This window comes from Xiphias gladius, chromosome 6 (assembly GCF_016859285.1).
Source record: "Xiphias gladius isolate SHS-SW01 ecotype Sanya breed wild chromosome 6, ASM1685928v1, whole genome shotgun sequence".
NCBI lineage: Eukaryota > Metazoa > Chordata > Actinopteri > Istiophoriformes > Xiphiidae > Xiphias > Xiphias gladius.
In genome coordinates this window covers 20,083,651-20,111,298 of record NC_053405.1, presented here as the reverse complement: position 1 = coordinate 20,111,298, position 27,648 = coordinate 20,083,651, and the positions used below count along the sequence as shown (strand labels likewise).

The window sequence follows — 27,648 nt, the reverse complement described above, 5'->3', positions numbered from 1 at the left end:
CTGGATCTAAGCATGTTGTGTGGCTCTTTGGTCTGTACAAGGTCTTTCATTCAAAGGGGATATCTGTACACTCTTTTAATAACTTTAGAAAACAGGTAAACAACTGTCACATAGCTGGAAATGCCACGAAAAAATCTTTATTTATTGCTGTTGACAATGATACATTAGTCGAGGAAATACCTCCTCTTGTAGAGGCTCAGTTTGCGTGTTGGGGTATCGGGCTGGCATGTGAAACAGGAATGCACACAGAAGTTAAGGACAAAGGATAAATGTACAAGCACAACAAAAAGCACAGAGACACAAATTGGACAGACATGCATGCTCTGTCCTGTTCTGTCCAGCTGACCAGGCCACACAGACAGACACCCGCACAGTGACGCCAGTCCTGTACTTCCAGAAATGGTGCATGATAGGAACAATAAAACAAAAAGAAAAAAATGTATTGTGCCAGCACGCATAATTATTTGATGTTAATTGCCAATTGTCGTCTCTTTTATTTTGATATTTCATTATTGTTTTCTATTTTTCAAATGGTTGTGAATATATAAATATGTATTACTGATGATGTGTAGTGGTACAAAGTACTCGCATGAGAATTTTTTTATACAGGAGATGTTTCTAATTTTATGTTGGTTTTTTTTTTTTTTTTAGTTTTTTTTTTTTTTTTTATTCTGGCTGTTCTTATTGGGGGTTGAGGTTACCAGGACTGCAGTCTCATTGTGTTTCTGCTTCCAATAAAATATGAAAAAAGCTTCATTTCATTCCTTGTTTGTCAAACTGTGCAAAGATATAGCTGCACTTTTGCTATTTCTGATCACATCATTGCCTAATTTAAAGTCCATCTATTTAAAAAATACTTTATATCCAAGCAGTCATGCTATTTTAACCAAGCTGAGATGCAAAATTTTGACCACTGACCTTCTATAGTATACAGACTAATCCACTGATAATTAACGGGTTAATTAAACGTGAGGAATTAAATTCACAACACATCCTGGAAGTTATTTAAATTTCAAATGACTAAATGCAATATGTTGGGAGTTGCATTGAACTGAAGAAGCTAGACACTCTGTTTTCTAGGCTCTGCGTAGAAAGGAGATCTTGAGGGAGTCTGGGATGACAAACTGGTCGGCATGGAGGACAGCGGGAGGCAAGTAGGGGAATGTGACAGGAAAGACTCGCCTCACATCCATTAGGAGCTGTGGAGGCTGACCGTCAGAACGGCCTTTGAGAAGCCCCTAGGACACATCATTTAAAGTTAATAAACAAAGTTAATAAACACAACACATCTTGCAGCTTTAGACATGGACTGTGGTACCTGGACAGTGCGGATGAAATTCAGCGTGACTCTTTCATCAAGGTCACTGTTGGGTGTGTAGAGGGTCAGAATCTTCACAATCTGTTGAACACAAACAAGAGACCAGCAGCCAGTTATATACACTTCAAATGGACAAGGTTTTTTTTTCCCTCTTGACATCAGATGTCAGAAGGACCCACCTGCTGGCTGGACAGTGCAGTGCAGGTCTGAACGAGGGCCTGTGCATCCGCCTCAGTTTTTTTCCCCGCCTGCAGAAGCTGAACTGCCTGGATGAGGGGCTCCAGTGTGGCCACGGCGCCCCCTGCCTGCAGACCTCGGCTACGCAGCCACTCCTCCAACAGACTCACATTGTAGCTACATGATGGGAGAAAGACAGGCTGATTAGTAATCTAACCGGTTTGTACATGCAACAACACCTAAAGGAAGAGGATGCAACAATATTAACACAAGTATACTATACACTGCATTAAAATATCACTTTTTTATTACAATTAATCAACTAAATAATTCATTAGCAACTACTTTGATAGTTGAAAAATTAATCGTTCCAGCCATTTTTTTGATCAAACATGTCAAAACATTCACTGCCAGCTTCTCACGTCTGAGGATTTACTACTTTACTTTGCTATTTCACAGTAAAGTGAATATCTGTGTGTTTTGACTGAACTATGTGCTAAACAAAACAAGCAATTTAAAAAGGTGTCACCTTCGGCTCTAAGAAACTGCAATGGATATTTTTCGCTAGTTGTGTCCGTAATCTGGAGCCCGGCACTGAGATGAATGTATTCACTTACTGTACCCTTAAAGAAACTGAGTAAAAATCCAAGCTCAGGACAACCTCAAGGCAGCCAGATTTTTTCTGGGTTATCACACTGCAAGGAAGCTGACAGCAGTCTGCTTCACAGTAAAATAACACTGTCAAAAAGCAATAATGTATTGAGTTCTAGGTCGTTAATGGACATACAAATTAGATTCAAAATCCATCTACATGGGAGAATGTTGTCAACTAGGAGTGAGTTTTTAGTACAATATGACATAATTGAAATTGTTTTTGTGCAGTGAAAGAAAGACAGTTTGGCACAAATTAAAGGAAGTATGGATGAATCACTTCTTCACTCACTGTTTATATGGAAATTCAATTGAAAAACTATTTACGGTTTGTAAATTGGCTGTTTCTGGCTAATTCAGTGAATTAAATACCTGACAAATCAAGGTACTTCAATCAGAGATATTAAGGAGAGAGCTACCTCAGGATAAACTAGCAAAAGTAATTTAAATTTGTCTTTATCAGTGCAAATAAAGCTGCAGTAGACATATGGGAAAATGTTGCATACGTATGTATGTACATCTGTGTGTACTAATACCGTATCTGCATGCCACGACTCCAGCAGCACACGTCTTTCCGCAGCAGCAGGCTGTTCAGAGCGGAGGCAGAGATGAGGTAGGTGAGCTGGTGGAAGGCCTGTTCCATCAGCGTCGGGGGCAGAGCCTGATGGGACAGGGCAGTGTGAAGGGTTCCCAGCTCCCTCAGCACCGACGCCATCGAGGGAGCGTCACCTGCTGCAGTCCTGGGGTCTGAGCCTGCTCGCTTCTTGGACGTCCCCAACTTCGCTGCTGAGCCAGACAGACCGGGGATGGTCTCGGACTCCAACAGGGCGGGGACTGAGGGAGAAGGGGTAGTAGCACGTGAGAAAACAGGAGCGGCTGAGGGGAGAGCAGCAATGGCATCAGTATTATCTTCAGTGCAGTGGTACCTATGATGTTTTGCAGGCGTGTCTCAGTGATGGAGAGGAGCTGCTGATAGGCCTGGATACAGAGGTCACTCAGGGCGCGAATCAGGTCGTTCAGGTCTGTCGTCAGTGGAACGAGTTCATGTGAATCAAGGGTCTGAAAAGTAATCAACCCAATCATACTTTCATGTAGTAAAATATATTGAGAATATCTCTGTGAAAGTGATTAATGAATTTCTGATCCGATCAGGAAAAATTCATCAGAGTTAGCGCTATGATCTTTTTTTCACTGCTTATTTTAGGAAATAAGATGTTCTCAGCCAGTAAGATGTAAATGATAATGAATGAATGTTCATCCTACCTGTTTTGGGGAGTGCCGGGTCAACAGGTCATGCAACACACAAGCGTTTTTCAGCCACAGAGCTGTCATATCTACATCGTTGCTACGTTTCTGCAGGGACAGGGAAGAGGAGAAAAGTTTCTATTGTCATGTAGACATCAACACTGTTATGTGTGTGTGTTGTACATGTGTGTCAGAGAGAGGTATATGGGGCTTTGTTGTGGTTTACTCTCTACTTAGGGGCCAGGCTGTTGAGGTTGGACACACACATAGGTCAAAACAATCAGTGGCAATCACGCGAAAGGGTTTCAAAGTTAGTGTCCCGTAAGTGACAATCTACCTGACATGGTGTGAACTTTCCTTACGCATGAATCCTCAACCATATGGTACACAGAGCAAGTTCAGATCTCGGGTTACCTTCAGAGCGGCCTTCATAGCAGTGACGGCAGCGCTACAGAGCGAGCGAGCACGAGTTTGGTCCCCGCTGCAGTCGGCCTGGCGGACACACAGGAAAAGCACGCTGGCAGGTAGACCAGGGGGCAGAGACAAGGCACTGTCAACACGGATGTCTGCACCACAGACAGAGAGAGCGGCGACAGCAGAGTGAACATGGTCAGGTCATAACTGTCAGCTAGAGAGGAGTTAGGTACAGTACAGGTTTATTCATGCGAGTCACGCAACACTCAAGGGCAATGCTACAAATTTGTTGTCTCTCGATTAAGGTCCGACCATCACATACAGAGCTATAATGCAGTTGGAATCCAACATACAATGTCCACACAAGCTCTCATGTTCATGTTCTGAATCACAGGTGTGCACAAAAAAGCATGGATGCTTTGTTGGGTACAAATCAAGTCGCTCGGGTCAGTGGAACTAGTTCATCTGAATCAATGGCCTGAAAATCAGTCACGTCAAACATTCATTGAGCAAAATGTACTGAGAATTTAAATCTACAGTTTATATATACAGTACAGATTAGTCAAATGCCAAATGTAAGGTTTGTTTTCAAGCTTCGTGCACACAAGAAGGGCTCTGCTAAGGTTTAGAAGAGAAAATATCTGAAGGATTGCTTGCATACATAAGCATACATTTCTAAACTTTAATCTGAACCTGCTAATGGTAGCTACTCTAGATCTAAAATAACTACTCTCTACTGACTGAGTCAACATCTTCTTGTGTTCACACAGGTTCATCAATGGGCCTCTAAAATGCTGCTATAATGTATGTCCCACTGACACTATTGCCATTTTTCCTACAATAATGGTACATCTGGCTAAAATATACCAGTACAAAGTAAAATCAAATGTGCATGTTTTTACCATGGCCCTGATGCAAATTATTTCTGTGTAATTTTCTGCCTAAAGTTGGAATTTTTCTATGAAGTAAAACTTCTGAAAACTATATATACGATACAATACAATGAACATGCTAAGACGTACTTTCTGGTATACGCTGCAAGATAATCTTATAAAATCCTTTGATTATTCCCATGCTTCCGATTCCCAAAAAATGTGTCAAACTCTTTGACTTTCCTTGTGTGGAGTGTGCTTCTCAAAACTCAACAAGAGGAAGGCAGGCAGGGGTCAGTCTCACCTGTGACGAGGTTCTTGATGAGCTTAGTTTCGTCTCTCTTCCTGCATTCCAACAAACCAGCGCATGCTGCTGCAGGCTTTGGTCGGGACGGTGAGGACAAGGTCTCTGGGGTCAAAGCTGATGGGAGAAGTGAAAATGGAAACACAAACCACTGAAAAAGTAGCACAAGAAAAACATTACAGAGATGTAAGAGAAGATATAATAAGTTAATGATCCAAATATCGCTACATACTGTAATGTCAAGTGACGACTTCATATTTCATAACTGTTTTTTTTTTCCAGTGATGAAGATAAGGAGCAAGAACACCAAACTTTTTATTCTGAAAGTTATTCTGGAGATTTAAAATAAAAATGACCCAAAAAAAAAATTACGAGTTAGACGACTTTCACATTGACAACACCAAGGGAGCGGGGTTCTGCACTTTGCCTTTACGGGCAATGAGAAAATGAAATCCTACCTTGAGTGAGGAGTCGTCTGAGTGACACTGTGTTTCTAAGCTCCTTCAGCTCTCTCCTCAGTTTGACACACTCTTGCTCTCTGGCCTCCAGTAGTTCCTGCAGTTCCTTTACACACAAACACGCTTACATTCTGGATTCTGGCTCTTGTCCAGTGCTCTCAACCAAAGAAGAAAGTCTCTTAAGTTAACAACACTACAAGCAGCCTTTGTAGTCTGTGTCGGTTATGCAAGAAAGAAAAGAGTAGGAAGCAAAGATGGGAGCATGATAGGGACACGAGAAGAAAAAGATGTAATTTCAGTACACTCTGCGAGAGAATGTTGAAACGAAGACAATTAGGACTCCGTTTACACATAGTCTTTCAACAGTATCCTTCATGCAACACAGACGACTGCCTTAATAAGTCCATACCTGTCGCTGTGCAGCAGAGGAACAACCAGAGACTGCCTGACTGAGCTGGCACCGCAGAGCTTCCAGCTCCTCCTCCCACTGATCCCGCTGGTTTCGCAGCTGACTCTCCAGAAGCCTGACACAAACAGAGGGAGAGATAAAACAAGGTGACAGACTTAACCCACCAAATATAAATCCCAACATAACATTGACGGGGGAAACAAGTCAATGCACTGAAAGGAGCGAGTGAGCAGTGACCGACTGACTTGTTGGCCAATCGTACAGCATCGTAGGCGTGTGCCAGGTCCTCTCCTCTCATCTTCACTGCTGGATCTTTGGCCACATCCATCTTCTCCATCAGCTGGTCCTGCCAGAGCAAACATGAACACAGTGTGACACTGTGTTGCCTGAACTAATGAGATTACATTACCAGTTGGGAAAAGTATTGTGTGCAGGCATTAACACTCACAGGATTCACGTGAATATTAGATATAAGACAACGTAACTATACATAAAAATGTTTTTCAAACAAACTTGAGGAACATTTTGGGACATTCCCCTTTGAGTTTTATTGTTTTTTCAACTCCTACATTCTCTCACCATTGGTGTGTCTGAGCTCCGCACTGAGACTCTCCTCTCCAGGCAAGGAGACGTCACGCTGACCCTGCGGAGCTCCTCCGGGGAAGGGAAGGCAGATGGGAAGGGTGACAGGGAGAGTGGGGTGAGAGACTGGGGTGACAGTGGGGTGGCTGAGGGAGAGAGGGGCTCCAAGCTCAGACTCTGGGTGGAGTCGGTCCTTCTGTGGCCCGGTGTGCGCTGTCAGGAGGAGAAAAAAAAAAAAGAATACTCTCAGCAACCAAGATGGGGTTGAAAACCAAAACGGTGTTTCTGGGTGAATTATTTAAGTGTCCTTATGAACCTCGGTGAGCAGACTCATCTCTCTGAGGTTGTCGTATCGCTGCTCCAGTCTGGTGAACTCTCTGAGGAGACCCTGGTACTTTCTCCTCTCTTCATCCAGCTCCAGCCTCAGAGCCGCACTCGCCTGAGACACAGCCTGATGCACGCGCTCTGCACACACGCACAGAGGAGGAAGAAAGAAGGTGCATGAGATACAAGTGTGAGGAAAAAGGCGAGAAAAAAAAGATGGAGAGAATAATGCAGACTGTACTCTATGATGCTGCAAAGGAAGAACTCACCTTCCTCTGCTTTTTCCTGTTCGAGGAAGCGAGTAGAGAGATCCGCTCTCTCTTTGCATAAACTGTTCTTTTCTGTCTGCAGGGCTTGCAACTCCTTAAAAAACAAGAGAGAATGAGAATCAACAGTTAAAACCCCTGGAAATCTTAACTATTAAATAGAAGATAAGGGAAGGAATGTGTTCCTTGTCAGACAACTGACAACAGTTTGAAATGTGATCTAAGCCTACTTGTGTGAGTTGAAGGATCTCCTGGGCAGCTTTGTCCTCAGCTCTCCTCCTTTTCTCCACCTCCTTCTCACTGACGGCTGGACAGAGCTGAGGTTTCTCATGTTTCTGGCTCTCCAGTCTCTGTACCGTCACCCTCAGAGCCCCCAGCTCAGCACTGGCGGCATGCAGAGTCTCCCTCAAAGCAGCGCTCTCTCGGGCCTGGACACACAAAAACACGACTTCATCATGTGGATATGAAATGAAATGACCTCTCGACACAGATATTTTAGAGCTTACAAGGATCCCATCCCAGGCCACCAACCCCTCTGAAACCCTTCACCCACCTCCTGGTCAGCTCTTAACTGCAGCTGCATCAGTTTGACTTCCATGCCCTTGTTGAGCTCTCTGTACCTCTCCACTGAGCGGGCCTCGGTCTTTAGTTTCAGCAGCTCTCTCCTGGCAGCCCTGCGGCGGACGCAGCACTGCATGAACACCACCGCCGCGCGTACTCTCCTGTACGCCTGCCTCGCCAACCACCCACGCACTCCCGCCTGGAGCAACACAGCAGCACGCTCTGCTACCAACTGAGGAAAGAGAATAGAGTTTCCATTTTTCATCAGTGCAGGTTATGTCTATATAACTTATAAACCGAGTATTCACAATGAACCGCTCCTATTAACAGATCAGAATAAGTGACCAAAAAACACACTCCAAATGTGCAGGAGGAGGTTGTTTTTTAAGATCTGCGTACATTTAAGATCTAATCAAAGTTAATAGGGTGGTTGAGCTTGTTACTAAGTGCTGACCAGTCTGTATCTGCGGCGTGCCAGTGTGCCCCTGGTGAAGGCCTGGATGGTGACGGTGGCCTGGCGGATCACGAGGAACAACCGTCTGACCACCACCATACGGCAGGTCTTCTGGATCACTAAGGCAGCCTTGGTGTAGCGCAGGGTCAGGGCCAGTCTGCAGCCAAAACCACAAAGAGGCAGTAAAAATTTAATGGAGTTGTGTCACAAAGTTTTTAGAAATCTTGTAAAAGACCATTGCAATGTCTGGAAATTGCATGTGAGGTGAGTTTATACAAAAGGTGGCACTATTTTTCTAGATTCCACAGAGAGTAAAATCGGAAGGCAATAGTAATGATTGTGCAGATATGTGCTGATATAAACCTTTCTTCATTAGCTGTACTAAATAAATCAATATTGACCTTCTAAAACACACACACACACACACACACACACACACACACACACACACACACACACACACACACACACACACACATATATATACATCGAAATTCAATTCAATTTTCTATCACTAAAAAGTCAATGGTTATCTACTATGACCAAACGTTGGCAAGAGGACACATCACCAACATGTTATCCTATCTAAAAATCTGGCACTTTCCTTTAAAGAGAATAAATAGCATGGTGAGGTTATACTGTAATACAGAGGAAATACATAAATAATGTTTAATGAATTGGATACTGGATAAAATATATTCATATCTCTGTCTCACAAACAGACAAACATGTTGTTTATCTCCTCACCGTCTGGCCAGAGATCCTCTGGAGTATCTTTGTATGGTGACTGTTGCCCAGAGGATCCTGGTGTATCTGATCCGTGACAGCCATCCTCTGACCCGGCTCTGGATGATCACAGCAGCCCCACGCAGCCTCTCTGCTCTCAGCCTCTCCAGAAGAGCCACCTGCCCGGCCCGGAAAAATATTTTGGTCTTTCCAAAGCAGTACTGGTCCGGGTCTGAGATGAGCTGAGGCAGACTCCGTCTGCACGAGGCCTGGGCCTGCTCCTGAATCTGAGGCCCTTGAAGAAGAAGACGGTACCTGCTGAAGAACTCCTCATACGTCCATCTGGAAACACAAAGTGAGTATGGAAATCTGAACGGATTTTCCACTGCAGTGAAAGCTGAGAAATTACAAACCATTAATAAAGAGACAAATGTTCCAACTCCGTGAACATTTATACCACTTTATTCTCTCACCATTTGGTAACGCTATAGCGTTTCCCATGAGGGACTGTTTTGATTTAACGTGGGAGCATTTGATGAGATTTGACTCGGACATCTGAGACTTGAGACTTACTCCTTCCACAACACCCATTTGCTCGTTGTTTATCCTATAGGCTCAGCAGCCCACTCTCAAATGCTGGAGACTGAAAACTTTGACCAAAAGCGAACTAAATTGTCATGTCTGTCATCCATAGCAGGAATAACACTAAATGCAACTCCTGATATCCTCCTTTATATGACTGTCTACATGACTTTAAAGACTCAGCTCTCATACTGTATCAGATCCTTGTATGGAGTAAGATGAATGTCGATGAAGTGCTCATTACCTGGATGGATAACCTGCAGCACTGATACGAATAGTCTCCAGCACCCCACAGGCTCTCAGCTGTTGGACTGTCCTCTTGGGGTCAAACCTAACATGGAGAAGATGTTATGGGTCGCTTGGTGCAGAAACCAGTATCCAGTAAAGCACATCTTTAATGCAGAATAATGCATACAGACTTCACTGTGAAGTCAAGCCAAGTCAGGACTTACATAAAAGGCTCTTTGAGGTCGTTGGGTTTAATGCAGCGGACGTAGTGAGGAGTGGTGCTGTTGAGGGTGTCCATTAGCATCTGTAGGGACTGACGGAACTGACAGGCACAAATACAGCCCACCAAAGAAAAGCGTAATCAGTACAAAAGCGTATCGTTAATGACCTGCTCAATCAAGACACGAGGATGCAGTAAAGAAGAAGTGGACCATCAGTGAATAAAAATGAAGGCAGTGACAGCTCACCTGGAAGCCCACGGTCAGTTTGTGTTCTCTGGTGGCTCTTTTCCCTGAGCGAACACTTCCATTGGCCACAGTGGACGGATTCTCCTGCTGCTGGAACAACTCAGCCACCAGCTCAGACTGACACACACATGAACACACACACAGACACAAGTTATTGATTCCCTCGTCTCAGAGAAATTAAATGAACTTATGAAATTTGCTACACAGCACATTTGTACCTGACTTGCTTTCAGAATGTTAACAAGCTCCTCAAAGACTGTATCTCGATTCTTGTCCAAAAAGCCATCACATTCATATTGCACCTGGAAAAAAAAACCCCCAATACTGTTAACACAAATACAGCAGAGAATCACAGGTCGCTTTTTAGACAGCAGTTGTGAACTTGAAAAACAACTTCCGGGCATCTTCAATAAGGGACTGTGATGAATGGTGGGAAGCCCAGACAGAGATTCGCTACGGAATCGAGTTGAATGAAATGTGTCGACCTTCATCGCTTACCATGTCGGCAAAGTGCAGAACGATGAAGGCGCTGTTGGACAAGCGAGGTTTCTGGAAGTGAGGGTGGGGCTTGCTGGCCAGGTGTTGGTTGTACAGCTTCCGCACCCAGCTCTCATCTGAGCCTTTAGGCATCTAAGTATCACAGAGACTACAGCTTGATAGATTATCACTAAAGCCAACCAAATTTCAAATGGATCTCACACTTCTGTGCTACGCTTTCAAATTTAATATGTGGTATTAAATGTAATTAGACTTTAAAGGGAACATTTACAATACGCAGTAGCTTTTCTGTGAAATTTCAGGCAGCCACTCTGGACAACATGGAGGCAAATACATTGTGTGGGAGAGAGCGATGGTGAAAAAGAGGTATAAGAAGAAGACGACACAGGATAAAATAAGAAAGAAAGATAGAGAAAAAACAGAAAGAGGCGAGAGAGAGAGAGAGATGACTGACCCTGCACTCCTCATCTAACAGATCAAACAGGCCTAGTTGCCCCTCTATGAGATTGATGCACTGCTGATTGTCACTGAACTCAATCCTGCTCCAGGCCAGCTCCTCCCGGACATACTCCTCCTGCTCCAAGTGGAACACATGCTGCAAAAAAACGCATCATAATTTAGAAAAAAAAGAAAAATATGAAACATTAAAATTGATAGAAACAGACCAAAAAAATTTGCAATGACTCTAAACCATCCAGATGATAAAACTTATAGCGGTTTGAGAAGATCGACGGCTTGGCTTTGACAACGGATGGTCAGACAGGGAGGACAATAGGAAGGCCAAGACGGAGAATTGTTTCCTCCTGCATTTTGTGTGTCATTTGGAAAAATGTTCACTCAAAATTTGGAAATAGTGAATGCTACACATGAACAAATTGCGCATTAACCTGTAGAGCTGAAGACAGGATTTACAGTAACGCTGAAACTAAATTATGCATGCTCCCTCAATGTTGGTATTAGTATTAGTGAATGAAACAGTATAGGAGTTAGTGAAGACGGTGACAGACACTGAAAATTATTTTGCCACTGGCATGTGCAAGTGCAGTGCCTCCGGTTGTAAATTAAAACACACAAAAACACAGAGGGACAGAGGGACACCGCTGCCTGTGTCATGACTCACCCTGTTAAACTGCTGCTGGAGTTTTTCATTTGCATAATTTATACAGAACTGCTCAAAACTGTTCCGATCAAAGGTCTCAAACCTGCTCCAAGAGAAAGACTTGTCGGTTCAGCTTGAAGACACACTGAAAACTTCAACTATGCAGTGCAGACAATTTTTTTATCCAGTACCACCAAGCCATATCACTCACCCATAGATATCTAGCACCCCTATGAAGGATCTGGCCTGTCCCCTCTGGGTGCGCAGGGCAGAGTTGAGCCTGTGGACAGTCCATGTAAACAGCTGGCCGTAGATGTGTTTAGCCAGCGCATCTCTGGCTTCTACAGCCTGCTGACCAGACATGGGTTTGACCAGCATCTCCCCCCCGACAGCCAGCCTGCGATGACACAGCCAGTGGGCCATCTGAGGCCCTTCAACTCCGAGTAGCTTGGAGAAGACAGCCAGAGAGCGGTCGTCTACCTGAGAAGAGACCAGGAGTCAGGTAGAGTTGCCCCAGTATGATGCATTACTAGAGGAACTAGGATGACAGTTATGAGACAAAAAATGCATTTATAGAATAACTAAAGCACTCCAGGTGAGAGGCGACATAGAGTACTTTAGAAATAAATTTCTTACATCAATATAACTCCTATCCGAACTTCTTCCACTGGCTTGGATGTTGACATTTCCCAGGTGTAGAACAGCTGAAAGAATCCTGAAGAGCTCCATCTGTTGGTCAGGCTGCACACCTGCAATTTTGACAAATACACCAACGGTTCTGTTTTATCTTCATAACCAAGGCCAAGATTCAGTAAAAATCTTACCTGAGACTGAACAATTACATCCCCAAACATCCAAAAATGTACATTGCATATGTGTGAACTCAAATACTCTACCCAGAATGGTAAAAGCATTGCGAGTGCGCTCCAGGTCTGACAAATCATCAGTACCAGGTATCTGCGTCTCTCCTCCCCGGTTGGTGTAGCGGAAATGCTCAGGTGCATCTGGACAAGAAAGGTAAATCACACCGAGACTGCATGCAACAACATGATAGCAACAGTGACTGGATGCAGTGTGGACGTGGTTATCTACTGAGAACAAGCTGAGGGGGTCGCCTGTTATTAAGTCTCACCCAGTTTGAGGGATCTCATTTCAGGCAGCTCTCTGGAGGCACACAGCTGGTAGAAGATATGGTAGTTCCTCTCTGCTGATGCCTTACACACCCGCAAATATAGCATGAACACTTGCATAATAAATACTTGACATTTGTGGCAGTAAAATTTCAGCCTTCGACAATGAGAGTTTTCTTATGTGCAAAATTTTAAAAAAAGGAAAAAAAAAAAGAAACGAAAACATTAAATGTGTTTTTGGTGTGTGTGTCCCGGGTGAATTGTTGAACTGAACAGTGAGTGAGAGTTTACCTGGAAGACGACCCGTGACTTCTCCAACAGATAAGTCCTCATGTTTGCCCCAATGATGTCCCCCTTTCTACCAAAGCCAATCGCGATGTATTTCCCAAAACGACTGCTGTTGTCATTTCGAGTGGTTTTAGCATTCCCAATAGACTGTAAAAAAAAGGTTTAAAACTATTTGCTTTTTATACTGTACCTGATTTATTTTGTTTTTTATTATTTCATGTTTATATCATTACAAAAAAACACAACTGAGAGTAAATAACAGAAATCACCTCCATGATAGGGTTAGAAGCCAGGACTCTCTCCTCCACGCTGGTCTGCTGTGCTGCTCCTCCAACCACAGCAAAGTATCGCATGCAGAATTTGGCTGAGACAGTTTTCCCCGAGCCAGACTCCCCACTGATGATGATAGACTGGTTTTTCTCCTCCCTGTCAACACAGTGAACAGTGGCTATCAAATTCCATCTAGTGAAGTTATGCTTATCGCTGTTGTTGCAGCTTTCAAGTACCCAGTTAGTATAAGGAAGATAACATGGCCTCTACTCTTTAAGCTCTGACCTGGTCATAGTGCGGTAGGCTTCCTCTGCCACTGAAAAGATGTGAGGTTCCATGTCGGCCATGTCCTGACCACTGTACGCATCTATCACCTCCTCTCCATATATGGGGAGCTGGTCGTAGGGATTGATGGCCACCAAAACAATACCTGGAGGGACAGGGGGGAAAACAATAGCATCAGCATGAGTGTGTTAATATTGAGAGGACTTAAACATATCACACAGAATTTCAGCAAATCATTTTTGTAAAAACACTGGACTAACACAAGTAGTAACTTTAGCATTCCCGGTGCATATTAAACCCATCTAAAAATCTAAACCCGCTCTGTTCAGTTTTGCCAAAATCAAACCAAGCACAGTGCGCTCAGAATTATTATGAATATAAGCACACAACCTATCCCTTATTTAGCAAGTAAAGAGTTAAAATGTAACTTAACACCAGAGCTGAAAAGCAGTGTTTAACTGCTTTTTCTTTCAAGGCTGCCTCACCTCTGACCGCACCCAGCATGCTATGTGGCACCTGTAACCACACCCAACAGTGATTACATGGTGAACCGACCACAACCTGGAGTACACCTGTACATCACTACAGCAATGTGTTAAAGCACAGAAGGTCAGCCAAAAAAAAAAAAAAAATTTTCAAGGGGAAGTTAATTTGCTGTTAAAAATAAACTAGTAAACTGAAAAACATATATCGTCAAAATGGACACTGTGAGTTTTAGAAAACCCTTCTTAAATAAAATTTGCATCATCTACTTAGCAGAAAATGTGTACGATCTTCAACCAGTGGCAGTGAGGCAGTTGCCTCCCTGTCTCAACCTTTGACCTTGTGTATTTAGTTGACATTATGGGCTATAATCATGCAGACAGAAGCACATAGGAGCTGCCTGTGTCTGGCAGCTTGCCAGTGTACCTCTCAAGGACCTCTGTCACTTACATGTACTGTGCATTGTCCCTGTTTTTGGTGTGACGATCATCCCTGTGTCAGAAAGATTCCCCTATATCTCCCACTGTCTCCTTTTTTTCACCCATTAAGTGCTCACCACAGTAAGTGTAGATGCTGCTGTAGTCCAGGAACCGGACCCGGAGGTTGTGCAGGACAGCAGGCTCATGGAGGAAGCTGAGAGCTGTTAGATCGTTTTCCCCCTCCAGGATGTCAGGGTTCCCCAGCGGTGGGAGATCAGAAGGAGAGCCCACTGGGTAATGAACCTCCTATCAATGGGAAAGGAAGTCTTTTTTTTTTTATGCCAAGTTAGGGTTTTGTAAAAGTATTGGGAGGAAGACGGAGCTTTTCAAGTAGGCATCTTTTGAAGACTATGAAACATGAACATTCAGTGATTTCTGGACAATATAAAGGTACTGCGTGTCTCACCTTTCCATTAGAGAGCTCTAGCAGTAGATGTTTCTCTCCAGGACTGTAGTCCTGGAGGAGTTGGGCTGAAACCCAGACTGCATTTGGGTCAGAAATCCACACACTTGCTCCCTGGCAAAGGAACAGAGCATTTTTATTAAAAAAGGGAAATACTATAGATAAAGACTGCAGGATGAACACACTTGGCATATGCTGGACCAACACTTGTCAGGTACGTGTCACTCTGCCTGGCCCTACCCAGACAAAAGATTTGTCACCCATCAGCATAAAATGCTCCTAAACAGTGTTAAAAATTAACACTGGTCATCCTTCTCTAAATTGCTCGCACAGATTATCCATTATCTAATTCACTTACTAATGGGTCAGTTTTAGAAGTAAGTTTCCATCCACACTTTGATCATTGCAATTTTATACATTATTGACCAACAAGTTTACAGAAATAAGGATAAAAGATGCCAGTTTTTGCAGATTTTATCACAGAAAATCCATTAACTGTGACCTATTGGCTCAAGAACACACAAAAAAATCAGGAAAGGTAATGATTTGGACGCCAAAACAGATTTTAGGAAAATTTACATAACTGGGAAAGGCTGACAAACACAAAAACACTCAAAAACCATTATTAAAAAAATCAGTTTAGTCTTACCTTGCTGTAAAGCTCCAGTGTTGCCATTTCAACGACTTTAAAGTATGTGGTGAGACATTATTTAGAACATCAGAAAGGGTCACGTGTAGACATCCCCCTGAAGGAACCACCAGTATCCACTGCTCATCCGCAGAGCTGCTGTCTGTGCAGGTGACAGTAGTTTGCACTTTGTCCATGCTCAAATAAAGGCATAACAACTGTCAAGTTAACTGTTAATCTGTAGGAGGATGCTGTGATTGGATGGAGGGGTTTGACCCTTTGAATGTGCAGTCTGAATTATTAATGCCAGGCAGGGGAGCTCTTAGGCAGCCTACGTCTGGGATGTCAGATACAGCTAAATACAGGTTCAAACACACTTAAAAATGTGAGTATACAAAGCTTTTTTAGTGCTTTTAAGAGAAAAAAAACAAAACACTAGCAGCAGAGTTAGTGAAATATTGACTCATTTTAATAAGTAATACAATCAAATTTATTTCAGCAATCAGCCTGCTGATATTGAGAAGGGAATTTAATGATGTGAATGCCATTATTCACGATCAAATTTTGACAGGGATACAAAATTTTAAAAAAAAAGAATCATTATTCCTCAGATAATAAATGAAAAGACTTAAAAACTAAATCTTAACTGTAATTTGCTATGTCACCAATTTTGTGCGTGGGTTTACGAGGAGGCAGCATGTGTGTGGTAACGTCGACACATTTAAAAAACAAACGAAAAAAAAAAAAAACGAGGACTGAAGCTGTGACAGAAACAAAGCCTTGGCACTAAACAGCAATGTTTCACAACATCAGTAAGCACCTATATAATGATGATAAGAGTTAAAAACAGTAATAGTTGTACAATAGAAAGAGGTTTCAAGTCATTTCTTTTCCATTGTGCACAGCCCCATCATTTATACTTTTATAGTTTTCAAATACAGACAAAAGTCAACAACCTTAACGCCTTTCAAAATGACATGTCCCCTCTTTGGTCAATACTGAACATGAGTCACAGGATTTACACAGCTGACATGAAAGATAATATTTCCTTGAAGTTACAACAATAAAAACTTGACTCTGTCCCCTCCAATGGGTGTACATTAAGCTTCAAACTACACCATCTGCATTAGCAACATCAGCAGCCTGCGGGTTGGCCCTGAAGCTGATTCAAATGAGCTCGACTCGGTGTAGTAAAACCTCACCTGGTTCCACTGGAACAGTGGGGTCTGTGTGTTTTGCTGAACTACTCATGGAGTGCATCATAAAAATCAAGAAAGAGGCATGCCAAAAATACAAAACATTCATTTCCAATCTGCCCAAAACAACAAAAGAAGCACCCAAATCAACTTTTTGCTTTGACATAAAATGTTTGGATTTGACATGATTGTCACAAAAAATACAAACCCATTCAAAGCCTTTTAGTAAAAAATTTGCTCATTATCGAACACTGAATTTGACACACTGTAGACAAGTTATTTTTTATATTTGCAAGTTCATTTCATGTCATTTCTCGTTAAGGGAATTTTAAAAAATGTCCTAGTCATAAATCAACGTTGAGTCATTTCATGGGCATTGAAGTCAACGAGTCCCATCCAGTGGAGTTAATGACGAATGGACGCATTAGAGATCATCAGTTCTTTAGGTTGTAAGTCAGGTTTAGGTTTAAAGTGGACGCAGATACTTGGGGGGGGGGGGGGCTGTTCTTCAGGGCCGGACTGGTGTAGGGCTCCTACTGTTCTTGGTTGTTGTGTGTGTGCGCAGACGTTGGACAAAAATATCCAGACTTTACAAAACCCTACAGGAGAAGATATCAACAATTAGTTCTTTAGGTTGCATTTCAAACCACATCACTTGATTTACTCATGCAAAACTTGGCAAATAGCTTGAAACTGTTTCAAACTGGAGAGAGCAAGAGCCTTTATTTACCTAAATTAACAGCTAAACTGGAGTTCTTTAGTCTTCTCTGTGAGCAACAGGTGGAATAGAGTCACAAGCTCATACATTTTCTACACACTGCCTAAGTCATTTTAATCTTAATTTTGTTGATTTTCCAAACCGTCCCCTAACCAACCTGTGCTATACACTCTCCATGTCTTCACTGCCGTTGCCCTCCTCCTTCAGAGCCTCGCCTTCACTGGCAGCCTCTTCCACATGGGCCAACATATCAGCCATCAGTGCCTCCTCCAGCCTTTTCCTCACACTGTACACCAGCTCCTCCTGTTTCCTACGCATAAACACAACAGGAAGCTGTTACAGTTGGCAGTTACAGCTGCCTATAACAGCCACTGAATCAGCACAGAACAGATGGTGGAATTTTTTTTTTTTTTTTTTTTTTAACAAAGAGCATGGTCACTTGTTATGGTCTGTGGAAATTTGCAACTGACTGACAAAGTGGCAAATTAATTTCAAAGTATCTTTGCCCTCTGCCTTTTTATAGTTGTTACTGTGCTTTGGAATAATCAAATAGAACTGGTTAAACAAATAACAGATTATTTCTTGCCTGTTTTTAAACAGCAAGGGAGATCTGAGCAAAATTTGTGACAACCGTTTCACACACAGGTACACGTTCCAATGAATGTTCTGACAAGTTAAGAAAACTGGTTTCAGAATTTTGGATCTGACTTGTTCGGATATTGGCTCAAGCAATGAAAAATCAAGACCAAACACTGTTTAAAAAAAAAAAAAAAAAAAAAAAAAAAGTGATGATGCATGTGTGCAAGTGTTCAGTGATTGCCCACCTGATGTCCTCATCAGTGACTATAAAAGCCTTGCACAGTGGCTGCGCTGTGTTGAGCCACACACCCGGGTTCTTCTCCACAGCTGCAGACAGCTGGCCAGTTATAGGAGCGGCGCTGGTGTGGAGAGCGCTTGCAATAGCCGACAAGAGAGTCTTGTCTGTGCAGCCTGGACCAACGCCTGAGGGACCAACGTGGCGGTTATCAGACATTTTTAAGTGGGATCAAATTTGAAACTGCACATAAGTTTAGTTATATCTTATAAACTAACTTAAGAAATGCCGCTGGGTAATACTGACATGATAAAAAAAAAAATAAGAAAATGTCACTGAAAGAAAATAAACTTTTTTTTTGTCTGAAGAAACATTGTTAAACTGGTGTATTACCTTGCAGGCCTTTAGGCAGTTCCATTGTTTTCACCAGCTCCTCTGCAATGTCATAAGCATTAAGACCACTGAGTTTCTTCTCCCAAAAAAGCTGTGGGGGGGGGAAAGTTACAGTATCAGATAACACCTGCTTCAGGTTTGTGTGGGACGATATTAAGGGTAATAGGCAGAGGCTGTTTACCTGTCTGGGCTGGTCAACGGCTTTCTGAGGATCCGTCTTCACTTTGTTGTTGGGATGGTTGGTAACCTTGGTAACGGGCTGCTTAAAGATTGAGGCCGTTTGCCTGACTGGGAGTGATGTGTTCAAGTCGGGTTTGCCCTTAAAAAACGAGAGACACAGAGGGAGGATGAGGCCAGGATGGACGGGAGAGAAAAGAAGAGAATAGTGCATGAGTTTATTCTAAGAAGCTGTTGATTAGGATCACACAAGAGGATGTTCAGTATCTCTAAAGGATTATATGGCTTTTACAGGCCTGCTGTGCATCAGTGCTCAAGAGTTTACTGAACTGATCCAGTGTACAAAATCAAGTGATAGAAAGTAGAAAAGAAAGAAATAACTTTATTGTTGCTCTCTTTTATCAACACACAGCGACCTGGTGTGCTAGGGAAATATAAATCAAAACAAAAATAATCACCTGTTATATACAGTTATTCATTTAATTTTTTTATAAACAGCCTCATCTGAGACTATAGGTCCCTATGTGTTAGAAAACCTTGCAAAAAAGACTTTAAATTTCAGTTTTATCAGGCTCTAAGTACTAACTATTTTCATAACAGATAAACCTACAGTTTCTCCAGTTCTTATGTGTAGCAAACTTTTTTGTGTAGCAAACTTTTGGCGGTTTAATTACGGCGTCAACTGAGGAGAAGTTCTCTGCCTTATCTAATTTACATGGACATTTATATAGATTTGATACCCACTGACTGCTTGAAAAGGTTACAGGATACATTTACATTAAAAGCATGATAAAATCTTGGCACAAGCTTAACACTTTGGTTGAACAGATGTTTTAGGGTGGACCTGTCGGTACTTTTTTTGTTCCATTGGGTCGAGTTTTGAAAGCACTATATAGTACAAAACTTTCACACTCAAAATTCTGATGCTCAAATAAAATGTCACACTGCAAATATAATGTACTAAATGGTAAAGAGAGTCATTTGGACACAGCTATAGTTTCCAGGCTACCATCGCTTGTGTTTGACAGTCAGTGGGCTGGCAATCGTGAGTCTGTGTCACCTCACCTTGTTCTGGTTGTTGTTATCGTATCGCAGTCTCTGACGGTTCTTGTTCAGCTTGCTCATCAGCATCTTCCCCGTGCGGAAGTCAAAGGAGCTGAGGTCCATCTGGTTACCAAGGTAACGGGCCAGCTGAGGCTTGCTCCGAAACTTCTTCCCAGACGGACTGGCGGGAAGGGGAGGCAGTGACAGGACATGAGAAATTACTATCCTACTATCATCTCTTTCGAAAACAAACAGAACATCAGAACAGAAAAGAAATCGACACCGAAAACTGGACGGTGACGGAGGCAGAGAAACCAAGCTGACAGGTCACAGTTCAAACACATACACAGCAGACAGATAAGTACCAACAAGGACCACAACATGCAACAAGTCAAATGCAAACAGAAGCAGAGCATATTCAAATGAGCAATGACACCTAAATCACATTACTTTGTGAAATGGATGCAATCTCTGAATTCTCGACTTAAACCCTGTTATCTATTAAAAGCTGAACACGTCTTTAGTAGAATGATGAGAAGTTATGAATATATATATATTAAACATATTCAACAACACTGTATATGCAGCTCTAAAAACAAACCTCTCAGAATCAGTGGACACAATGTGGACATGGCAATACTGACACTTGATCAAATGTTTCAGAATGGAAACATTGTAGCTCCACTCGTGGGAGCAACAATATCTTTAGCCTGAGCAATGACCAACAAAGGCACAACTGTGGGTGGATACGTGCTAGCAACGCATGCAAATGTATCTTACATCAAACAAACACAGTTAACACCAGTATGATTGTACTGTTCGCCTACCACAAACTATACAACCGACCCGCCTCCCCCCTCTCTTGCCTCTGTTCCTCATCTTGCTCTTCTCCTCTGCTAAATGAAAACAAATCTGGCGTTGTTGATTCACTTCAGTGGCAGATAGAGAGTATAAACTGAGATGACACTGTGTTTTATTCATCAAAGGCCTCGCCAGGCGCGAGCTTCTGCTACTACTAGCCTGCACGGTTGGACACACTCCTTCTTATCCCGACAACTGTGAGAGGAGCTGGCCTGGCTGCCTGGCTGCCTGGCTGGCTGGCTGGCTGGCTGGCCGGCCTTCGTACGCCTCCCCCCCCTCCCACTTCCCATCCCAAACTTTATACCGACCACTGCCCCCCCCCCCCTCTTCCACCCCCCACTTATCATACCCCTGTCTGTTTCCGTCCGCAAACTCGGCGTCTTATGCACCTATAAGTTTTGCAAGCACTCGTTCGTTTAGTACCTAAAATAATAGACATCGCTTTTTCCAGCGGACAAACCCGACTTTCTGGTCACTTCTTCCATTTTCCAGCCCTTGGGGAGAGCAGTGCAATCCCACCTTTTCTTCTCCATTTCCCACGCGAGTAGCCTATGTATCCGCTAAAAGTTACTGCGAATAACCAGACTGGATTTTAGGAAATGTGTCGATTTTTTGGACGGCAGGCCTATCGCTTCTTACGCTTTTGTTTCGACCATATTACAACATGCGTCCTCTGTAATGGGATCTCCCTGCTGCTAACAACATCTCATCTCTTTGTCGTCGCGCAGATCGCTCCGCCGCGGACCTCGGCCGCATCACTAACTGCCTCTCTCGCCGGGGCACGAGGGCTACATCCGCAAGGAAAACCTAGGACGGCGCGGCTGCGTCAAGACACGGCGAGGCAGCAGGGACACGGCAGGATGTGAGAGGGTTGTGACTTCAGAATAAAAGCACAAGTTAGTCATGGCGCTATCCATACAATCTGCGGAGTAAAAGGAAGTTCAATTTGGTCTCAAGTCAAGACAAAATGAAGACTCCAGTCAAGTCCCAAGACCAAATTTTCAGATTTGAATATAGAAAAGCAAGTCATGAATTGATTGTTTCATTATTCTACTTTATGATCTCCTATTTGTTAAGATAAGATAAGGTAATCCTCAGATCAGAAAACAGATAAAAAAATACCTATTTTGAATATACCATGGGAAGTTATGAAAAGACATTCAAAAGCTATATACATCATTTACGTATGGTGCAGATATTGCCGTGAAGTAATGAGTCATTCAGGTAGAACTGTGGCTCATTTGGAGTCATACTGAAGTTAGAAAATAGAGATTTGTTTTACTATATTCTAACGTATATTTTTGATTTTCAGTGTCCTGTAATTTTTTTCTTATGTACTCAGATATACCTTCAAATTGAGATCCTAATCCAAAAGATATTGACTTACCTTATTAAATAAAAGTTTTATAACAATGATTTTCAATGATACATATTTGTTTTTAAGAGGAAAAAAAAACAGAATTCCAGCTCCAATAAATCAACTTCATACAATTTTAATTAAATTAGGTTTGTAAGATGATTTTATTAAGTCGTCAATTGAACATGTTTCTGAATGATAAAGGATTAAGGTAATTAGATAAGACTATTTACATAATTTAATATTTACATTTGAACTTAACCAACTCTAGTTAAAGGGATTCAGAATAGCTGAAAATGAAATTTCACATTATGTTCTACGAAATCTCTCTGAATATATTTGAGCGTGACAGTTCGTTCTTCACTTGGGAAAATCTTAATTCAAATTCCCATTACAAGCTTCAGCTGTTAACTCCCTGTCACAGTCCTCACGCTGAATTTGAAATATTTTAACAGAACTTTGAAGTTTTTCTTTTTTTTTTTCTACTTAAGCTCTTTGGCTATCTCAAAACTTTGGGTTATTCAATTTAATCTTCTTGAACAGAGTGAGGTCACGCTTAAGTGACTCTCACAGCGAAACACCAACAATTCCGACCCTCGAGAGTGCGTTTTTGGTGCTCAGTCTTTTGTTTTGAAGCGTTTTACCGGCAGTGTTGTTTTTGTATTCTGACCGTCTTGACGCTGAGTGCTCGTTCCTCAGCAATGTTAACCTATGGGAAACATAAATTAGGCTGCTGCCACAAATAGACCGTAAATAGTCACCACGCAGATGCAGTGACAACGCTCGTAGACGCCGCTTATTCACTTTACCTGCTAGATGTGGTGAAATAAAGCCCTTCACTTGTAGCATGCTCCGCACAGTAAAAAATGCGAAAGTTTCATGTAAGCTACGTGAGACTGAGCCGTTTCACCACCAACAATGCATACCGTTGTCATTCAGCACACTTGAAGCCGGCTTTTATGAATGAACAAAGTAGACCTCATCGATTAGAACGCAGACACCATTTTAAAAAGCATGTCATGCATTTGTAGAGACTCTGTGCATGTAACAACGATGCAGACAGAATATGATACTGCTTTTTAAGGTGAAAATCTGCGTCGAAGCGGCACACTGTCGACGCAGTGTGCCGAATCCACGCTTAATTCAACACTAGCTGTACAATATCAGGGAAATTAAACGATGATACAGTTACGCATAAGAAAAGACCGACATCCTGGCTGAAGACCACAGCGTTGCTATTTGCAAATGCGAGACCACCGAGTGTATTTGCCTAATCGATGATAAACATACTTTCCGGATATATGATAAAAACGACATACCGCTTATCAAACGCTACAATTATAATTAACACCTCTGTTGGTGGTTTTATTACCCCTCAGATGTAATACTTACTCGTTTTTATCCATCTTGAAGACACTATCTCGGTTTCTCCCTCTCGCTATGTTAAATCCCTTCTCCCCTCTCCTCTTTCAGTCCCCTCCCCCTTCGATGGGAGAAATGAAAGACATTATCCACGCAAATTTCGCAGTCTTGCTGATAAAATGAGTCTAATGTCTGGCCGAAACTGGCGTATTCTCCGTGTGCAGTTAGGCCTATTATACTTTTGTGAATATTTGTAATCCATCAGTCATTATGAATTACATTCTCTTCAATAAACATTTTATTTCACACTATTTTTTACAGCAGAAATAGTCATGGCCAGTTGGCAAAGATAAGATCTACAAAGCCACGCTTTTACAACTGCCTCATGCAAAAGATTTCGGTAAATCCAGTTTTTAAAAGAATTAAAAAAATATTACATACATACTGACCATGCACGTGTCATTAAACACAAAATACATTAAAACAAACAAACAAACAAAAAACTGTCACCAAGCAGTTTAAACACAACATTATAATAGCCGGAAATTTGGAGGAAAAAAAATTGACACAATGGTGTAAATGAAGGATTTATTCACATTAAATAATACTGGATCAAAAACAGCATCTGTACAGAGTGCATCCTGAAGTCCAAACTCCTAACAAGCCCTCAGTGACTGATTGTTGAGCCAGGGCATCCCACTTAAGTTTGCGTTGTGTAAGCAATCCACCCATGTGCCCATCCCCAAGCTCTTGTCCTGCGGGCAGACACACAGCCCATTCATTAGCAAAAAATGTACATAAACACATCTGTTTGAATGTGTGAAAAGCACATCCTTCCTGTCTCTGAGACTGGAAACCTGTTTCCTTCTTTCAAAACTCCCTGTCTGACACAAGTGAATAAGTTCTGACATAACTACATTCAAATAGGGATTCCAGGGTGGTGATGACGGGAGTGGCAGAGTGTGGAGGGCTCCAAGCCCGTTAACACACTGTGTGGAGGGCCTCCGACCCCTGTTAACTATTAACAGGGCTCGGAAAAATCAGTATATTATTATTAGTGTGAATTCAGAATGGATATTGTGGATACTGGCAGGGATTTAGGTTGCAATAGTAGAATTACAATACTTATATTACACTGGATCAGTGTAGGAAAGCTCAAATGGCGAAACACAAAATAGTCACATTATTGATAATGATGTACAGCGTCAAACATATCTGTATTAATCATTTCATAATCTAAGGTCTCATTGCTACACCACAAAAATACATTACTCTTGAATTCCAATGGTGCAGTCCTGCTAAATACATATTTTTTCTAAAACTTTATTTTTGTCAATTACTGGCTCAGTTTTCATTTCAAAACTAGTCTGACCCCTTTTTAAAAGCATTAGAATAGACAGACTCATAAAGTCTTTCAGCCTGCAGAGTTGTCACCTTATAAGCTCACAAGAGCAACCTACGGTAAGCTTCGGTTAGTGAGCACTGCAGATGTTTAGAGTCCTTTCTGACCTTACTGAGGGGTTGCCTGTGCAGATGCGTGAGAGGACTTTCCAACAAACCGCCACGAGTAAGCAAGATAATGGCAATAATTTAACCGTGACTCAGTGTTTATTTGAATGTTCCGGACAAGCACCTGACACGGCCTACACCTGTTTTCTTCTTATCAGGACTGCATGGGTGTGGCCAAAGACAATGAGCAATCCAACTGAACATTACAAAGTGTGTGGGAGATAGCTCAGTTACACACGCTGGTTACAGTGACAATTCACTCACATTTTAGAGTTGTGTGTGACTTTACTCATCATTGCTGAACTTCCCTTTAATGTATGGCACATAGTCAAGAACTAATCGCCAGTCTGTGAAGTGAACGAGCGCCACTCCGCCCACTGTTCCCCAGGCGACCATATTTGGTACCCTAGATGGAAGAAAACAATGCGATTCATAAATGAGACAGAATTTTAACAATCAGCAAGTCAATCAACTGCAATACACATACATCAACAGCACTTAGATAATTATACTCCTTAATTCAGGTGGCATGATGATTTTACATTGAGATACTTTTGTCAGGAGGACATTTTCAAGTTTCAGCATCTTCCCTAAGTCTAAGCATAAACCTGACACAGTAACTGTGGTTGTGACTCACTTGTCTTTGTTTTACAAAATAAACAATCAAAAACTGCCAAATCCATCTTCTGAAGATCTGTGTACTGCAGCAGTTTGAACTTAGACAACAGATTTAAAAAAAAAAAAAAAAAACGTACTCAATGGTTCAAGTGTCCATAAGTTACTTTTGCTTGTGACCACAATCAAAGGAATTAGCTTAAACACTTGTTCAAGTGAAACTTTTATCCGTGCGCCAAATTGTTTCAAGAAAAACATGATGAATAACTTTGAATAAATTACTGCTTTTAAAAATGGATTAGTTAGTTCTCATTTTAGTTCAATAGCTAATCAACAGATTTCTTAATTACAAATAATCTTTATAAATTTCTGGTCAGCATTGGTTCCCTGCATTTTGCAAGGTCAATGATATTGCTCTGCACTCAGTATGTTTCTACAAGAATTGAACTCTAATAATACTATGTAACTAAACCATCCTATTATTTGATATGTATCGTGATTGTCCATAATTATGATGTTTTTCAGACTCAACTGGGCAAATAATCCATGAGTAAACTGTGAGACAGGCTCCACTACATGTTAGCAAAGGAATATATTAATATTTAAAGCACTGAAGTCTCGAAATTTTAAAATAATTTCGATATGGTTAATTAGCACTAAAGTGTTCGACAGGGATGAGATAGTTGCGAGTAACACAGTCCTGTAAAGTGTAAATGTAATCGCTGTCACTCGTCTTCTTCACCGGCTGTTGTAGGGTCATGCTAACTAGCCCGGCTAGTTTGAGCCAAAGGGAAAGGTAGGCTAAGCTAAAGGTGGCTAGTAAACCGCACGGGTCACACGGAAGGACACGGAGGCGTTGACTGACTCGTTTAGAACACAACAAAAGCGTTCAAAAAATGCTTCCAGTACTGAACTCCATCCGTTATATACTTTACTTACCAAGTCCTCAGAATAGTAATATACTTGGCACCGACGAATTTATTCAGTATTTTCTGGACCATCCTGACCTTCTCTCAGTTGTAGTTTTTTACTCCATGTAATGTTGTCTCGCTGATGGCGGTTAAGGACCCTGGGCTGCCTCTTCTTACGCCTGCTAGAAATAAACAACGGCTGCGTGCAACAGCTCAGGGTCGTTTCAGGCCACCATCTCAAAAGGTCTCTGTTTACAACAGAGATGTTCTAAAGAATCTGTGTTCTGTCTTTAGCAACAATTCATACTCGAGTCCTGTTGACTTTATGAAATTAACAGTATTAGCTGGTATCTTGCCTTGGATTTAATGTGGAGCCTTGGTTCCAGACTCAAAGTTGTCAAAGATGCATTTGTTCCCTAATCGGCTATCGACAAAGGAAAATATGAACAAATTCATTTTCCGAACTACAATAAACCCTTTATTACAATGTTTTCCTTTATTTTCCTTTTTATGTATACAATATTCAAAAGCCAGACATTGGAAAAGGTATAATCTGTTATTAAAAATGGCACATTTATTGCTACATTACTGTTATATACAGGACAGTTCTCAACTATATATATTTATATATATAAAAAAGAGAGAGAGAGAGAGAGAGATTGAGTGAGGCACTCTGAGGACCATGCAGGAATCAAGTGTCCTCACTCCAAGATGTCAGGCTCTGTACCTGTGAATGTATTTAACACTCAATAGTCTCCCCCCCTTTTAGTTCAACAAAGATCTGACAAAATCGTTGAAAGCAAGTGTTTTATTACTGCTTTCTTATACCAAAACAAGTCCAAGCCCATCAACTGAACACTTTCCATCATAATATTGTAATTTTCTGTCAACATTATGTGCTCCTGCAGTGGAGGGGGTTCGATTCTGCAAACTATGTCTGTCAAGACTTGTGTCAAGAAATAATGCTCCCCAAACAAAATTTTGAGTATATAGCTTGCGGGCTAATGGGATGTTCACAGAATACTAAATGACATCAAGTCAGATTTTCCCTTGGAACAAATCGACAATATTCAGTACACTTATTGATCTT

The 27,648-nt window shown here is 41.8% G+C and overlaps 3 protein-coding genes across 6 annotated transcripts; all 3 read right to left on the bottom strand.

Annotated features, from left to right (window-relative positions):
• Nucleotides 1–633: 633 nt before the first annotated feature.
• On the bottom strand, nt 634–15,649 carry si:dkey-110c1.10 (unconventional myosin-Vb). Its single transcript, XM_040128596.1, has 35 exons — nt 15,623–15,649; nt 14,977–15,087; nt 14,648–14,816; nt 13,609–13,753; nt 13,323–13,479; nt 13,057–13,200; nt 12,768–12,849; nt 12,532–12,639; nt 12,272–12,384; nt 11,847–12,115; nt 11,657–11,738; nt 10,991–11,131; nt 10,537–10,668; nt 10,257–10,340; nt 10,039–10,155; nt 9,796–9,893; nt 9,588–9,674; nt 8,783–9,103; nt 8,036–8,192; nt 7,574–7,813; nt 7,251–7,448; nt 7,024–7,117; nt 6,747–6,895; nt 6,428–6,643; nt 6,094–6,194; nt 5,849–5,963; nt 5,440–5,545; nt 4,982–5,098; nt 3,806–3,957; nt 3,410–3,499; nt 3,073–3,205; nt 2,683–2,980; nt 1,498–1,672; nt 1,319–1,399; nt 634–1,238 (listed from the first exon to the last, which is right to left on the bottom strand). Exons 1-35 carry the CDS (start codon nt 15,647–15,649, stop codon nt 1,077–1,079), a joined length of 4,971 nt encoding a protein of 1,656 aa, XP_039984530.1. The 3' UTR covers nt 634–1,076.
• Nucleotides 15,650–17,067: 1,418 nt separating this feature from the next.
• mbd3b (methyl-CpG binding domain protein 3b) lies at nt 17,068–23,652 on the bottom strand. Of its 4 annotated transcripts, none has more exons than XM_040129663.1 (7): nt 23,554–23,652; nt 19,965–20,124; nt 18,904–19,041; nt 18,723–18,813; nt 18,340–18,517; nt 17,673–17,825; nt 17,068–17,396 (listed from the first exon to the last, which is right to left on the bottom strand). In XM_040129663.1, exons 1-6 carry the CDS (start codon nt 23,565–23,567, stop codon nt 17,678–17,680), a joined length of 729 nt encoding a protein of 242 aa, XP_039985597.1. In that variant the 5' UTR covers nt 23,568–23,652; the 3' UTR covers nt 17,068–17,396; nt 17,673–17,677. The 4 variants fall into 4 exon arrangements, with proteins under 4 accessions (XP_039985597.1, XP_039985595.1, XP_039985596.1 ...); XM_040129661.1 differs by lacking the exon at nt 23,554–23,652 and adding an exon at nt 21,228–21,629; XM_040129662.1 differs by lacking the exon at nt 23,554–23,652 and adding an exon at nt 21,444–21,629.
• Nucleotides 23,653–24,097: 445 nt separating this feature from the next.
• LOC120790401 (cytochrome b-c1 complex subunit 10-like) lies at nt 24,098–26,729 on the bottom strand. The gene is made up of 3 exons (XM_040127861.1): nt 26,587–26,729; nt 25,297–25,438; nt 24,098–24,278 (listed from the first exon to the last, which is right to left on the bottom strand). Exons 1-2 carry the CDS (start codon nt 26,646–26,648, stop codon nt 25,318–25,320), a joined length of 183 nt encoding a protein of 60 aa, XP_039983795.1. The 5' UTR covers nt 26,649–26,729; the 3' UTR covers nt 24,098–24,278; nt 25,297–25,317.
• Between the last annotated feature and the right edge of the window lie 919 nt (nt 26,730–27,648).